At 49.2% G+C, this 14,889-nt stretch overlaps 1 protein-coding gene across 2 annotated transcripts in view; it reads right to left on the minus strand.

Moving 5' to 3' along the window:
* The window catches only part of STX18 (syntaxin 18), a 112,607-nt gene that overhangs the window by 28,141 nt on the left and 69,577 nt on the right, over positions 1–14,889 (minus strand). For both annotated transcript variants that reach the window (XM_044226204.1, XM_044226205.1), the window contains exons 3-5: positions 5,482–5,597; positions 3,693–3,770; positions 3,462–3,528 (exon numbers count right to left, since the gene is read on the minus strand). In XM_044226204.1, the coding sequence (XP_044082139.1) occupies positions 3,462–3,528; positions 3,693–3,770; positions 5,482–5,597 (261 nt within the window). The remainder of the gene's footprint in view (positions 1–3,461; positions 3,529–3,692; positions 3,771–5,481; positions 5,598–14,889) is intronic.

The raw sequence follows: 14,889 nt of genomic DNA on the forward strand, positions 1-14,889 counted from the left end.
GAGCAAAACATTTCACCCATTTTGGGACAAGCGCCCTTTGCTACGAGAGACCAGCATGTTATCATCACTGTATGAAAACGAACACTGGCAGAGAGTATCTTTCACTCTACACTATGAAAGACTTCAAATAAACGGCCTGACAGTTCCCTCTCTACCAAATACGCTTTACTTCTGCCAAGAACAACAGAAACACGAGAGTAGCAACTCTGCCCTAAAATGGGAGCACTCGGGTTTCTCGAATCTAGTTTAGGGGAATGATTTTTATCAACAACCATCACCAATCAAGACAAAACAGTACAAAAACAACCCACAAATCCAACTTGTGAACTTCTCTTTGGGCAACCTGTCCTTCACTCACCCAGCAGCCCTCAGGGAACAGCTTCCCCAGACTGGGATGGGCATCGTGCTGCGTGATGGGCTCGGGGGTCTGAGCAGCTCTCCAGAAGCGTATGTTACACCGACGTGACAGTGTGCAGGGAACCCGCACAGAAAGGAGCCACCAGCAAGGCCCGCGGGGGCCAGGGAGTCTTTACAGAGCAACCAACATCTTAACTGGGGCTGGAAGGATAAATAGGAGTTTGATTGCTGGAGGAATGGGGAAAAGAGGGGCAGAAAGTACAGGGATATGTGAAGGGCATTCTGGGCAGAGAAATGAGCAAGGATTAAGGCATGAGCGCTTCAAAGAACAAGGCTTCCTGAGGACACAAAGTTATGTAGGGTCAGAGCAGAGATCCACAGGGACTGAGTGAGAAGCCAAGGCTGCTGTCGGACTGTAGTGGGCCTTGAATGTCACTCTACGAAGCTGAGCTTCTCTAAGACACAGGAAGTGAGGGAGTGGTAACACTCAGTGTGTGTTTTAGGCTGGGACGAGGTGAGGAAAGAACAGGGAGGAGGCTGGACGGACTACACTGTATGGGTCACATAGCTACTTCCCTCAAGGTCTTTTGCTCAAAGTAACTGGTACAGGCCAGCTATGCAGCAGGAGTCGAGCCTGTACTTGACTGTTGAAATGAGAACAACTCCCATCTGACTGATTTTAATTTGTTGAAACCTCTGTTGAGAACCAGGAAGTGAGGAGGCAGCAGCAAAAGCTTCTTCCCACTTTTACCTGGGGTACCTGCTAAGTCTCAAGGGTCCGGGTCCACTTGGGTCAGGAAGCAGAAATGGGTGCCTCTCCCACTGGTAGGTGGGGGGCTGAGTGACCACCACCCTGGGGGGGGATGGTAAGTCACTGGTGGCCAGGCCCACCCTCCTCCTCCAGGACGGCTCTGTGCATCCCACCACTTGCTCTCCTCCCCAAGCTGGGGCTGCTTTCATCCTCTGTCATTGCTTTCCCAGACCCTCCTCTTTCCATGTCCAGCACAAAGCCCATTGTTTGAGAAGTCTGACACGTTACCCTGGTGTTCAACCGTGGTTCAGTTGTGTGATGCCGAGTAAGGAGCCCACATTCCCTGGGCCTCGACGTCCTCAATAAAACCAGACGCCAGTATTATTAGCAAGAGTAGTTGTGAGGATCCAACGGAACTGACACACCAACAAGCACAGGGTGAATGCGCCATCGTAGGTAATAGCCCAAGCTAGTTACCACTCCGCACATCCCAGTGCATTTTGTTCTCATGACCCAGTAAGGTGGGGATCTTGAATTTTTCCATTTTACAAGGGAGGAAACTAAGGTGTAGAGAAGTCAAGTGATCTTGCCAAAGTCACACAGCTTCTCAGTGGCAGAGGCAGGCTGTCCAGCTTGACTGTGAGCTCTGAGACCTGACACTATGCTACTCCTTAGCTCCCTTTCCCCCTCCTGAACTTGGTAATGGGCTAACTGTGACATATCCTGATTCAGTGGGCTAATTTCTCATGTTTCCATAGCAACCCAGTCTGATTCTAAGCTTCTTGAAGGCAGAGACTTGATCTCTTTCTCTCTCTGCCTATCCTTATCACCTTGCTGTAATGAATAGTAACTACTTGCTGGTCGATGACTTGGATCATCTACTCACTATCCCCACAGATACTTCTGTCTGTCGGCATTATAATTTCAAATATGTCTCACCAGTGCACAAAAGAGTTAACACAGCAGGCCTAAGACTGCCCTCCTGGGCAAGACCTATGTGCAGGCTCAGCCCTGGGCCAGTGTCTGGGAACTGGGGCTTCGGGAGGGTTCCCATAGCCCTAACTGCTGAGGGGTTCCCTGTGCCTGAACTGCTGTATGGACAGTGTGGTGTTTGCAGAAACATCTGCCTTTCTGCTGCGAGTCTGGAATTTGGGCGTGTGCCAACAAGGAAGGGCCTCTGTGAACAGCCCCCAGTGAGATCCCTGGCCGGTGAGTTTCCAGTGAGCTTCCCCAGTGGGCATTTCTCACGAGTTGTCACAAGTCCCATGCTGTGTGACTCCACTGAAGGGAACTCTTGGAAGCCCACTCCCAGTTTCCTCTACACATCACCTGTTCCCTTTGCCATTTGCTCTGCACCTCTTCATTGTGACAAATCCCAGCCACAAGTTCCGCAAGTCCTCCTAGCACGCCCCCTAACCCAGGACTGTACTGAGGGTCTCGGCATAACCAGAATTAAGAAAATTTGTCCCCATGCAGTATGTTCTGTTACCTTCTCCAAGAATGCCCTAAAATAGTTCCAAGGCCAGTTTAGAAGTGGTCAAGAGTTGAAGCCGGGACCTAGCACTGCCTGCTCATTTTAAGACTCCTAGCTCAGGCTGGGTGACCAGCTGCAAGGGAAGCAGCTTCAAGTCCCTGTGCTCTAGAAGCTGGCATGCACCCCTTTGGGGAGGACAGGCTGGGGAACAGACCCATGCCACAGGAGATACTAAAGGCCAGCACTGATGCTTCCTAGCTTTGTGGCCTTGTGCAAGTCATTTAACCCCCTGGGGGCTTTAACGTCCTCACTTGCAAAAGGGAGTTCCTCAGAGCACGTGGCATCAAGTGCTCTGTTAGAAGGGAGGTGCGCACTGATGACCTAGGGAACGCCTCACAGGGGCGCACTGGCTGCTGGGCTCCCGCCTCAGGAAAGAACTTCGAGAGAGCAAGGAGAGGCACCGGGGACAAAAAGAAAGACATACGATGGCTAAAAAATGTGCCAGCCACACAGGACTGTTATCACAAGATGGGCCAGAGCATGGATTCTGAATGAACAAGCAGCCTGGGCTCAAAGGACGGTTCTGCCACTTCCTGGCTGTGGGACCTTGGGTGAGTTACCCAGCTTCGCCAGTGGCAGCCTTCCCCTCTGGAAAATGAGGATAAGAATGGTACCTGCCCCACGGGGCAGGTGGAGCGGAGTGAATCACGAATCTAGGACAGTGCCTGGCACAACAGTCAGGGCTCCATAAGCACTAGTTATAGCATTTTGTGAAGATATCCAAGCACTGTACGTTGCAAAGCATAGGGATTCTACAAACATAAGAGTTGCTATCACAACTATTATTAATTAAGGAACCCCAGCCAAGACAATACTTACAGTCTTTTCTTATCCACCACTCGTTTAACTCGGATGGCTCTCTGTTCTGAGTAAAGTTTACATACTCCTGTTGTAGGGAAAACACCAGAACAGAGACCATTTAAAACCACTTCGCAGGTAAAGGTGTCATTAAGTATAAGGAGACACTACAGTCTTCGGCTAGCACAGCTAAATTTTGCATCACGTCTATGGTGAAATGCCACATTCGACCTTTAAGATAAAATGAAATACTTTTTAAGTAATCTTCAATGAAATCCAGAACCACGCTCCTGTGCTCCTTCACTTGCTGGGAGTGTATCTCCTTGTGGGCTGGAAGAGAAAAGGACAGCAATCAGGTCTCTGCACTCGACTACACAGGGAACAATTCATTAGCTTCCTCAGAACAGTTTCTGTATGGAAAGTGTTTGCAAAAATACAGCGATAAGAAAAGTCTGCATCGAGTGACATTACATTTTTAGAAGAGGAAGATTTATTGGGCTTCGCAAGAATAAAAGATTTGGAAAAACTACAATCAAAGAATTTATGGTTTACTATAACATGCAGGGATGGTACCTGATGTGCCCCACTTCTTGAGAGCTGACCCCATTTGTAATACCAGCATCCAATGCTCAAGCTGACCTTCAAGTAACATGTTTAAATCGCACTCAAGCCCCACACTACCCCACTTGCCTGGGCTGTTTTCAGTCTAGAACATTCTGTCTTCGCCCCTCAGCTACTCCCATTCCAAAGGCCCCTTAGACACAGAGTCAAACCTTCCTTCTCCACGAAACCCTCCTTGACTCTCCTAGCTATAAGGATGCCTGGCTTCTGCGAACTATCATGTCTGCTTCAGGTCTGTGTCATTTATTTTGGTAGGACAGCTCTCATTTCCTGAGACTGAGTGCCTCCCACATGAAGGTGCTCCGCGGGGACGTGACACATATGACTGCTAAAGCAAAAGGCAAGCTGGAGGCCAAGTTTTTACACACAGAGAAGCTAACCAGGTTCAGAGTCAGTAAGAAGCCCATGGTTTGGTACTTAGTTGCTGATTTTATTTATAATCATGTACTTCTAGATTATTTCAATGAATGTTTAGGCCCTTAAGGGTATGAGACATGAATCATGTTTTTACTATTGGGCTGCTTAACCTGAGATTCATTCACATGAGCGACTATACACAAAATTCTGTGAGGATGTGTTTCTCTGGCAAGAACGTCCATAGCTTTCATCAGACTCTAAGTGGCCCATCAGGGCTATGATGGAAGCTTCCTAATAGAAACTGACGTCAAGAATTCAGCAGCCTCTGGCCACTTTGAGCTCTGTGCTATTTAATGGAACCTGCCTCAGCACATCACGGAAGGGTCAAGGAAGATACACGACTAGGGAGGCTGTCTCACTGCCCCCGTGAGAATGAAACATCAGTGAAGACGACGTGATACTGAGAACCCAGGAGCCAGCCACAGTGCTAAGCATGTGCTGAACTCAACTGGATTCTCCTAACAACCCCAAGAGATACACCCTAGAACCGTCTCCACTGCAGACAAACCAAGATGGACAACAACAGAGTGCCTTGCCCAAAGCTGTGTGGGTAGAAGGTGGTGGAGCTGGGGCAGGGGTGCACCAAACCAAAGCACCCACGGCTCCAGCGGCCTCCTCTTCAGCGCGACAGTCTGCTCTGGAAGTTTCCTACTCCAAGTAGAGAGTTGAGAATGCCCTCTTCGGTCCCTGTCCACATGCCATTGACCACTGACCCCCTAAATGCCCCACAGAGCACAGGGGCGTGCAGAAGCTGTCCACTCTGGCCCTTAGGAGATGTCTGTGCGTGGAGAGGTCCTCCTCACCTCCCTCCTCCCACTGTTTAACCTGAATCACGGCCTTTTCATTACTTTCATGGCTGATCAAGAAAAGAGGAATTTTAAAGTTTTGAAACCTAAACCTGAACAATAACACTGGAGAGACCTTAGCTGGGAGCGCCCTGTGAATACTGGCTAAGGCTTCACAAAGTCCCGGTGGGCGGATTGCGCCACTCAGAGCACCTCACCTTGAGTTCTCAGCTGCTGAATCGCTTCAGAGCAGGTCCTCATGAACGTCTGAGCGTCCTGGTCTATCTGGTCTCGTTCTGTGTCTGTCATCCTTCCATATTCAGACATGACGTGGCTAATAAAAAAAGGAAAAAGTGGGGCGGGGGACAAAATTTTAAAGCAGCCACAAATGACCACAGATGTTGTCTGGATGGGTTGTGAAGGGAAGAGAAAGCTTCCCTATCAACATGACATTAGCTGAGGCTGGGTGAAGACGAACTGGCCAAGCCAGGAGGTGGGTGAGCGTTCTACACAGTGGAGGTGACGGACATGGAGGCCGTGAGTGGGCAGTGGGGCTGGGCATGGCGGCATAGGCCTGAGTGGGAGTGTGGGCTTCGGCTCCAAGAGCCACAGGGCCGCCAGTGAAAGCTCCCATGCCACACGAGGACAGGAGAACACCCTGGGAGCCATAGGGAGAATCACGGGGGCTGCTATCGGGAGCCTTGAGACATGTGTGGGAAGCGGATTCAGGCTGCCATTTTTTCCACGTTGACTAGCAGTCCTCATGACCCACAATAAAAGAGCTTTTGGAAACATTTCATTTCCCCGATGTTAAGTTAGAAAACGTGAGCTAGGGAGGGTGCTCACCTACATGAACGCGGCACCGTGAAGCTCAAGATACTAGGGTTAGAGTGCCTGCTCCTCTTCCTGACAGCTAGGCAGGTGTGGCAGCACTGTTATTAACAGTGATGCTAATGCGCCTAATTAAACACACTGGACGTTGTAATGGAAATTTAAAATCACAAAATATCAAGTTAAAAGGGACCTCAGATAATGTACAGACTCAACTCATTCTGTTTCAATCTACTAGCCCTGCCAGCCACTCATCCTCCCTGAGAATAAAACACAAAGTACCAACTCAACATGTGACCTACTTCCTGATACTCATGCTCCTACCCTGCACCCCAACCACATGGCTGCTCTGCTGCCCACGATTGGCCACACCCGCTCCTGACCCTGCTACAGCCTGGAATGCCATCCAGCAGATGTTCTTCCAACAGATGTCCACACGCTTCCGCCCCATTTGGATCTCAGACCACAGCCAGCTTCCCTGACCACCCCCTGTACTGTCCCCCTGCACAGACCACTGTCGCTGATTCCTCAGTGCCTGTGCCAGACAGCACATTATTGTGACTGAGATCCAAAGGCCCCTTCCACCCTGCTTTGTGATATAGGGTCTAGGGCACACCTCTACTGCCGTCTGTCCCTCGCTCTGCCTCATTCTCCTTCCAGCACTTACCACTCCCTGAAATATGGATGTCGATCTCCTCCCAAGAGCATGTAAGCTGCAGGAGAGCAGGGATTCTGTCATTTTCCCTTTGTTTCCCCAAACCGAAAATGCTGTCCAGCACACAGCAGGGGTAACAGTAGCTGAGCTTGTCGCTTGCACCAGACACTACTCTCAATGCCTGGCACGTATTTCATGGACTCATTTAATTCATCCACTCATTTACCTCTATACTAAACCATCCATATGGCAGGCACCGTGGCAGGGGCTGGGGGCCCACAATTGGAACAAGGCTTATTTCTGTTCCCCGCAGAGGGCAGGTACCAAACCATGGGGGTGTTGACACAGAATCAAGGGGCACAAGGAACTGTGGGGGACAGTGCTGGTCTGCAAGTGGACGAGGGACCAGGGGGTGAAAGGTCAGTGAATGCAGGGGACAAGGGACAGCGGGAGAAGACCTACTACAAATGCCCACCTGCAGGTCACTGTTGGAATGATGATACACTGCATGGGCCACACGAGGATCATCCAGAGTGTGAAAGGGAAAACGGGAGTGCACCAGGTGCTCCCCGCACACTGGACAGCTGGACCACGGCGTTCTCAGGGCTTTGCGTCACTGCAAGGGGCAGCATGCTACCTGTGCACGGTCAGCGTCTCCACACTGAACACCTAGCGGAAGTCTGCTCTAGCTTTCAAGGGAATGTAAATGCTATTGTGATAAATATACATTTCTTTAAAATTGTACTGAAGCTGCAACAGCTATTTCTCCAGTATTAATAGGTTTCCCCCAAATCCAACAATCATACAAATACTCCATTATCAACTGTAGAGGAGCCCACGAGGTACAGAAGCTGGGGACGGCTGGCACAGCCACTGGAGGACCTCAGAAAGTCTGCATTTTGCATGGGGCTAGCCTGGGGGCAGATGGACGCAGAACCTGGGTGGTGTGGGGTGCAGGCATGGTGTATCTGAGGAAGCTGTCTTTGGCAACAAGGACTGGCTGGCTGAGAAGGGAAAGAGGAGAGACTAAGGTCCAGAGCACGGCAGGCACAGGTGTGGAAGGATAGACGTTCAGGCGTCAGCTCAAGGATAGCACAGGAAGTTTCGGACATGACAGATGAGGAGATGGAGCAACTTGAAAGAGAGTTCAAACTCTCATTTTTCTGTGAGGATTTAAAAACAGCACCAGCTGTATAATGGGCCTTTGAAACCCATTCATCAAAAGTAATGAAGCCCTGCCTGTGACACAGCCCCAAATTAAGTATCACAAAAATAGAATTATTACTGTTTTGAAAAGGTTAACTATCTGGCAAATAAGTTCCAAAAAATATATTCTCATCGGACATGCATACAGAAATTCATCAAACTTTAATTTTATTTCCTTTATGACTTACAGACGGATAATTTTATTATAGACCCCAATTTACCGAAATATTAGATCCAATTAAAGGAGACCAAGTTAGGTATAGGTCTGGATTAGTCAATTCACTTTAAGAAAAAGGGAGGAAAAAAATGGGCAGTAAGTTTATTTACTGGTTCAAAAATTCGAAGGAAAAATTTTTTTAAATTATATGATCAGTATAAAGGGACAAGTTCGAAATTACAAAATACCACTGACACCATGCCTATTACTTGAATATGCAGTTAGATGCCTCCTAAAGATAGAGAATAGATAGAATAGTGTAAATGATTTTTTTTTTTTAAGATTTTATTTATTTATTTGAGAGAGAGACAGTGAGAGAGAGCATGAGCGAGGAGAAGGTCAGAGAGCGAAGCAGACTCCCCATGGAGCTGGGAGCCCGATGTGGGACTCGATCCCGGGACTCCAGGATCATGACCTGAGCCGAAGGCAGTCGTCCAACGATTGAGAGAGAGAAAGAAAGAGAGCTCATATATAGGGGTATGGTGGGTGGGGGTGGGCAGAGGGAGAGAGAGAATCTTGAGCAGACTTGCCATTGTGTGTGAAGTCCAACACAGGTCTCAATCTCATGATCCTGAGATCATGACCCGAGCAGAAGTCAAGAGTCAGACACTTAGCCGACTGAGCCACCCAGGTGCCCAGTGTAAATGACTCCCTTTCAAAGGTTACTGAAAAGGCATGGACAAAAGTTGAAGGCCACAATCGTATTTTTGCTCTAAATATTACACCAGGGCAAGGACACGACCCTGTCCACAGTATATGCCTGACACACACCACAGATTACCCTGCTGATATCTAGGCTACAGATATGAATATAGACCCTGCTCTCCATGAACAACATCACAACAGGTAACACTCACAGCCTTATGTGTACGCTTTTACATCACAAGCTAAAGGTTATATAAAGCCTTCTGTGCGTTAATACTACTCACTGTGCTAAGTGTGTCACATACCCATTTAATTCTCAAAACTCCACAAGATGGGTACTATTTACAATTCTCATTTTACATAGAAACCAACTGAGGCACAGAGAGGTTAAGTAACTTGCCAAGGTTAGACAGCTAGTAATTACCCTAACTGTAATTCAAACTAACGCATCCTGGCTCTGGAGTCTACGTTCTTAACCACCACCCCAGGGACCTCTCATGTCAAAATAGAGTTCAGAGGAGAGGATGCTTTTTCACCACTAGTTGGTGGAAAGGAAGGTGACCTATGAACCCAATCTTAAAAGGCAGGGTGTGGCCATGGGGAGACAAGCGTGGACACTCTCAGGAAATAACAGAATGGAATCAGGAGAGAGCAAGTCTGTCTGGAGAACAGTCAGTGGTTCCATCCGGCTGGAGCCCAGGCCAGGTGGAGCAATGAGTTTTTGGTGGGCCTCCAGCACTAGTCGAAGTTTCATTCTGTAGCCATTGGAAGGGCTGGGCCTGATGAAGATGAATACGGCAATATCTCGTTAGATGGAGGAGAGGGGGAAAGCTCGGGTAATATGTTACCAAACAAGGCAGAAAAGCCTGCCTTACTCATCTCTGTCTCCTTAGCGCTGTGTAAGAGGGAGGTGCTAGTGCATTTCTGTTGGACTGAAATTTAAGAAAGGAGCAATGGCAGAGCGTGGGTGGTGGCAAGGACGGGAAAGAGGAGATGGATCTGAGAGGTAAAACTGTCAGGAACAACCCAGCATCATCAGATCCTGGGATCTGGGGCCTGGATGAGCAGCAGACATGGACAGAAACAAGGAACACAGAAGGAAGAGAAAAAGAGCTGGAAATATAAAAGAAAGAAACCACGAATAATGCTCATCCTTACAATGCAGTGTAGAAGGACAGAAGTGACGCTCTGGAGACCAAATGTTCCATGACCGACACTGTTTTGAAAAAAGAAACCAGGGCAAATGGACTTTTAGAACCGTTCGATGATAAAATCTGGGATACTAAAGGAGATTTTTAAGTAACAAAGGATGGCTTTCTGAAGTTCTAGGATCTAGGAGAAAGGGGTGTCACTGTGAGACACAGTGCCACGGCCACAGACCGAGGCAGGCCGGAGACCTAACAAACTGAACCACAGGAAGACAGAGGTGCCCTCTGAAACCCCAGAAACAGACTTTTGTCACGGGATGGGCACTCAAGAAATGCTTGCTTGCGTGGATCTTGCTGAATTAATCTGACCATTTTAATCCTAATCTCCAGAGGGCCACTAGGCAAAGTCTGGCTCTGGGAAGGAGAGGAGGCGGCTGGAAGTGGGAAGCCATGCTGGGGGGAACTGTTGGAGTCAGAGCCTGAGATGAAGGGGAGGGGTGGCAGCTGGGGACCAAGAGCTAATCCCTCACTGTTTGGCTGAGCTTAGGAACAAGTAGGAATCGGACAGACAGAGATCAAAACATTGGCTGTATCATAATGACTCAACTCAGGTGGTCCCCAAATGGGGCTTGGCAAGTGTGCTGCATGTCCCCACTGCACATGCCTTCCCATGCTTCTGGCCCGCTGTTCTTCTCTTCCCTGTGCACTCTTCCAACTGCCAGGGTGAGGGGTAACCGCTTCCTGCTTTCTGAGCTTGCCCCCAGGCTCTCTCCCATCTTCCTCTGGGCCCACAGACACCGCCTTCTCTCTGCCTCACATGAGTGGAAGCCCATCTCCAGCTGTGCCCCTCTACCTGGCACCAGCTCGGCCCCCACAGTGCTCCGTGTCTCCCCTGCGCCACCGACCTTTGAAGAAGCATTGTACACAGTGTCCAGACAGTGTGAGTGCGCAGTGAGCACTATGTGTATTGGTCACTCAGGGCACTCTTCCCCTGTCTCTTGGATCTTTCCCAGCAAAAATGGTGTTTTATCTCCCAACACGACCCAAACCAAACCAAATACTTCAACTCCATGTCTCCTACCAGCTACTGCTAATCTCTCCCTTCATCTGGGTAAAACTTCTCTAACAGGTTTGCACCCCGGTCTCCATTTTCCTGACCACTGTTTCCTGATCCCAATCCAAACAGGCTTTATTCTCCCCACTCCACTGCTGTCCTCGCTCCTGGGCTGATGCCAGATCAGCCCTTACCCAGTCACTTGGCACACAGAGGATGGAGCCAATGGCATCCCCTCCCTGGCCTGTGTTCTTCCTGTGCCCTTCACGACTCCACTCTCCTGATTTTCCTCCGACCGCACCTGCTGCTCATTTTCAGGCTTTTTATGGACACCTCCTAGCCCCCCGAAGACTTATAGAGGGACAGTTCATGGTTCAGCCCCTAAATCTCTTCAGGGTCAACACTGTTCCCTGGGTGAGTCAGTCTGGTCTTATGGCTTTAGCAGCACAAATACCAGTTTTATGCTTACAAGTCTCAATCTTGTAACTCAGTCTGAACCTCTCCTAGAACTTGAGACCCAAATCTTACTGCCTGATCAACACCTCCACTTCGTTGTCGAATTCACCTTGTGAATATGCCCTCCACTGAGCCCTGGCCTGCTCTCCTCAAACTTCTGTTCCTTCCACCTGCTCAGGACCCACACCTCAAGTCCTCCTGACCCCTCTGTTTCTCTCCCAACTCCTGTCTAACCCATCAGCAAATCTCTTTGGCCCTACCTTCAGAATATTTCCAGAATCTGACCTCATGCTATTACACTCACGGCTATGTCTCTGGTTAATGGCACTGACGTCCCTCACCTGGACTTAACCATGGTCTTCTAGCATGTCTGCTGCTCCAGCACGGTCCTATGTCCTAACATACCAGCCATATTGCTCCTGTTACAAAGTAAGTTGCGTCCTATCGCTCCTCCATACAAGACCTTCCAGTGGCTTCCTAGCCACTGATAAAAACCAAGGTTCTCGCAAACACAAGATCCTTAAGACAACCCACAAGATGTGGTTCCTGCCATGTCTCTGAGCTCACCTTCATCAACCCCAACCCTCCTGCCCTCATCACACCAGACCCCTCACTGCTCCTGTGATGTCCCAAACATGCTCCTACATCAGGATCTTTATACTTGCTGGCTGCCTTCTTCTGGAATGTTCCTTCCCCAGATATCTATATAAACTTATCCCTTACTTCTTTTAGGTATTTACTGAATGTCCCCCTCTTAATGAGGCCTTCCCTAACCTGCCTTTCCACAAGACTGATTCCGGTCATATGCGAGCCACTTCCCCCGCCCCCTCCTCCTGAAAGCACTTACTGAGCTCTAACACTCTACACAGTTTACTCTTCTTTCTTGTCAAATGTAAGTTCCACGAAGGCAAGGACTTTTGTCTGTTCATTGCCATATCCACCTCATCAAGAGCAAGGCATAGGATCTGGCAGGCTGATAAATCAGTACATCACAATCAAACGCTTTCTCAATGGCCTGACTGAGCACATGTATGACAGGCCTGATACTGGCTGCAACTGTGCTCCTTATAAGGCCACTCCCCAGCTGATTTTATCCCACGCCCCCAGACCCTACAGACCCCTTGCAGAGCTCTTCCAGAGCCTTCCCTGGAAAAGCCATTGCCTCCATCTTTTTTTTTTTTTAAGATTTTATTTATTTATTTGACAGACAGAGATCACAAGTAGGCAGAGAGGCAGGCAGAGAGAGAGGAGGAAGCAGGCTCCCTGTTGAGCAGAGAGCCCGACTCGGGGCTCGATCCCAGGATCCTGGGATCATGACCTGAGCTGAAGGCAGAGGCTTTAACCCACTGAACCACCCAGGCGCCCCGGCCATTGCCTCCATCTTGATGACAGCCCCTCCTGAGAGAAAAGGGAGGGGTAAGCTCGGGGTTCTCAGTCCCAGCCACGAGGTAAGTCTCCTGTGGATATGGCACCTTCCTAGCCCCCAACCCCAGCTCCTCATTTTCTGGGGGAGAGCTGGAATGACAGAAGAAAGCCCCTGGGTTCTTGGAAAATAGATGGTCCTAACCTCAGTGGGTAGTGAGGACCCACAGACCCACAAATCAGACCCACGATTCTCGGATTGTGGAAGAATGAGAGGTGAGTGTTTCCCTATCCCAATACACCCCAGCATCGCGTCTGCTTACCTAGTTTGGCTTCACATGGTAATGCCAGGTAATGCTAACAGAACATGCCCTACATAAGGCATATGCTCTGTCCCTCCTCCCCAACCCCCTAGGCAGAGCAGAGGAGAGAGAGCAGGAAGGAGGGGGAGGCCTCCAGTCTTGTGCTCCTTCCTACTAGAAATGGTCTCATCAGAATGCAGGCAAGAGGGGTCAGGGACAAGTAAACAAGAAAGGTACTCACTTCCAAGTGAACACACGCCCCGTGGGTGGAAGGGACCTATAAATGACTAATTCCAAGAATATTAGATTAACATCCTTCTACTCTATATTTTGATTTAATGGAAACTCAGCCCAGTGAAACTGAAAAGGTCTAAAGGTTAATTTGACAAAACCGATCACTCAATTAAAAGGTGATGTTCCTTTAGGAACATTATACATTAACCTTTAAAGCTCGAAATTGACAGTATGGTTATTCTATTAGTAAAAACAGAAACCAAAGTTTTCCCCCCAAGTGGTATTGTTTTGTTGCCAAGGCATTGCAGAAAAGGTACATCCACCAAAAGTGGAGACATTATTTTTAATTAAAATCATTCAAGATATCCAGCCAGAGGCTACCTCCGTTGCGTGCTGTTCTGCTCTAGTAAAATGTCATTACTAAAAAAAATTAAATGGGCCAATAAAGTCTGAGCTCTACATTATGGAAAAAATTACAGCTTCCTAATTATGTCAAACTAACATAGCTTTATGGGTCTGAAGGCAATTTTTCTTTAAATTCCATGTTCGTACTCCGTCCAAATGTTCCTGGCCAAGGCCAGCACACAACACTGGGAGGCAGGAGCAGTAAAGAAGCAGGCTGCAGACCACCACTGTCCGGAGGAGAACATGATGGGAGCCAAGAAGGAGAGCCCTTCTCCATCCAGAGAATGCAGGTCGCTGAGGGGAAGCCCACTCCCTAGTCCTCATGTTTCTGTGTGGATCAGCTCCCCTGGTGTGACCCCTCAACTGCCTTCCTTAGCCTCCTGGCAGGGGAGAAGGGGACTTCTTTCTCTGATCGTTAAGATGGCAGAAGGACCCAGGCACAGACAGGGACACACGCATGCACCTAGCCACAGCTCCTTGCTCTCTCTCCTCTTTGGGATCTGCCTGCTTATAGACAGCAGAAGCTCTGCTGTCGTCCTCTCTCTCCTGTGCCAGAAAGGGGCCTGCCCCCAGGGACTGCGACTGTTCAGTGGCAGCAATAGCTCAGTGAGTCTAATTCCGGAGCCTTCAATAAGGCCGCCCACTCCCAGACATAAGCTCTGCCTGTCACCCTGTATTTTACCAGTGATCAAGCTGATCACTCTTCACCTCCATCATGTTGACCTGACCTTGTAATCCACCCACCTACCTTCCTCCCTCCCTCCCACCAATCTCCGGCAGAAAGGAGAGGTGTGTTCTTTTCTAACCGCCCACCCCTCTAACTTCATCCTAGGTCACATGGGGTTCCAGTCCGGTTACCCTTCACCAAGGGACTTCTGTGTGTCAGGAGCTCGCACAAAGCACGTCTAATCCTCAGGAGACCGTCATCCACATGGAAAAAAGAGAACAAGCATGAGACGGGAAGTGAGCTCTCGGCACTCGCATGACCTGGCAGGAATGGGGCTGAACTTAGGTGTGACTGACCCCCCCACCCCCACCCCAGGCCCCTGCTCTGTCAAAGGGACCATAACAGCGGCAGGAGTGGATGCAGAATGCATGAGCTGGCCATGAA

Source organism: Neovison vison, chromosome 11 (assembly GCF_020171115.1).
Source record: "Neovison vison isolate M4711 chromosome 11, ASM_NN_V1, whole genome shotgun sequence".
Lineage (NCBI taxonomy): Eukaryota > Metazoa > Chordata > Mammalia > Carnivora > Mustelidae > Neogale > Neogale vison.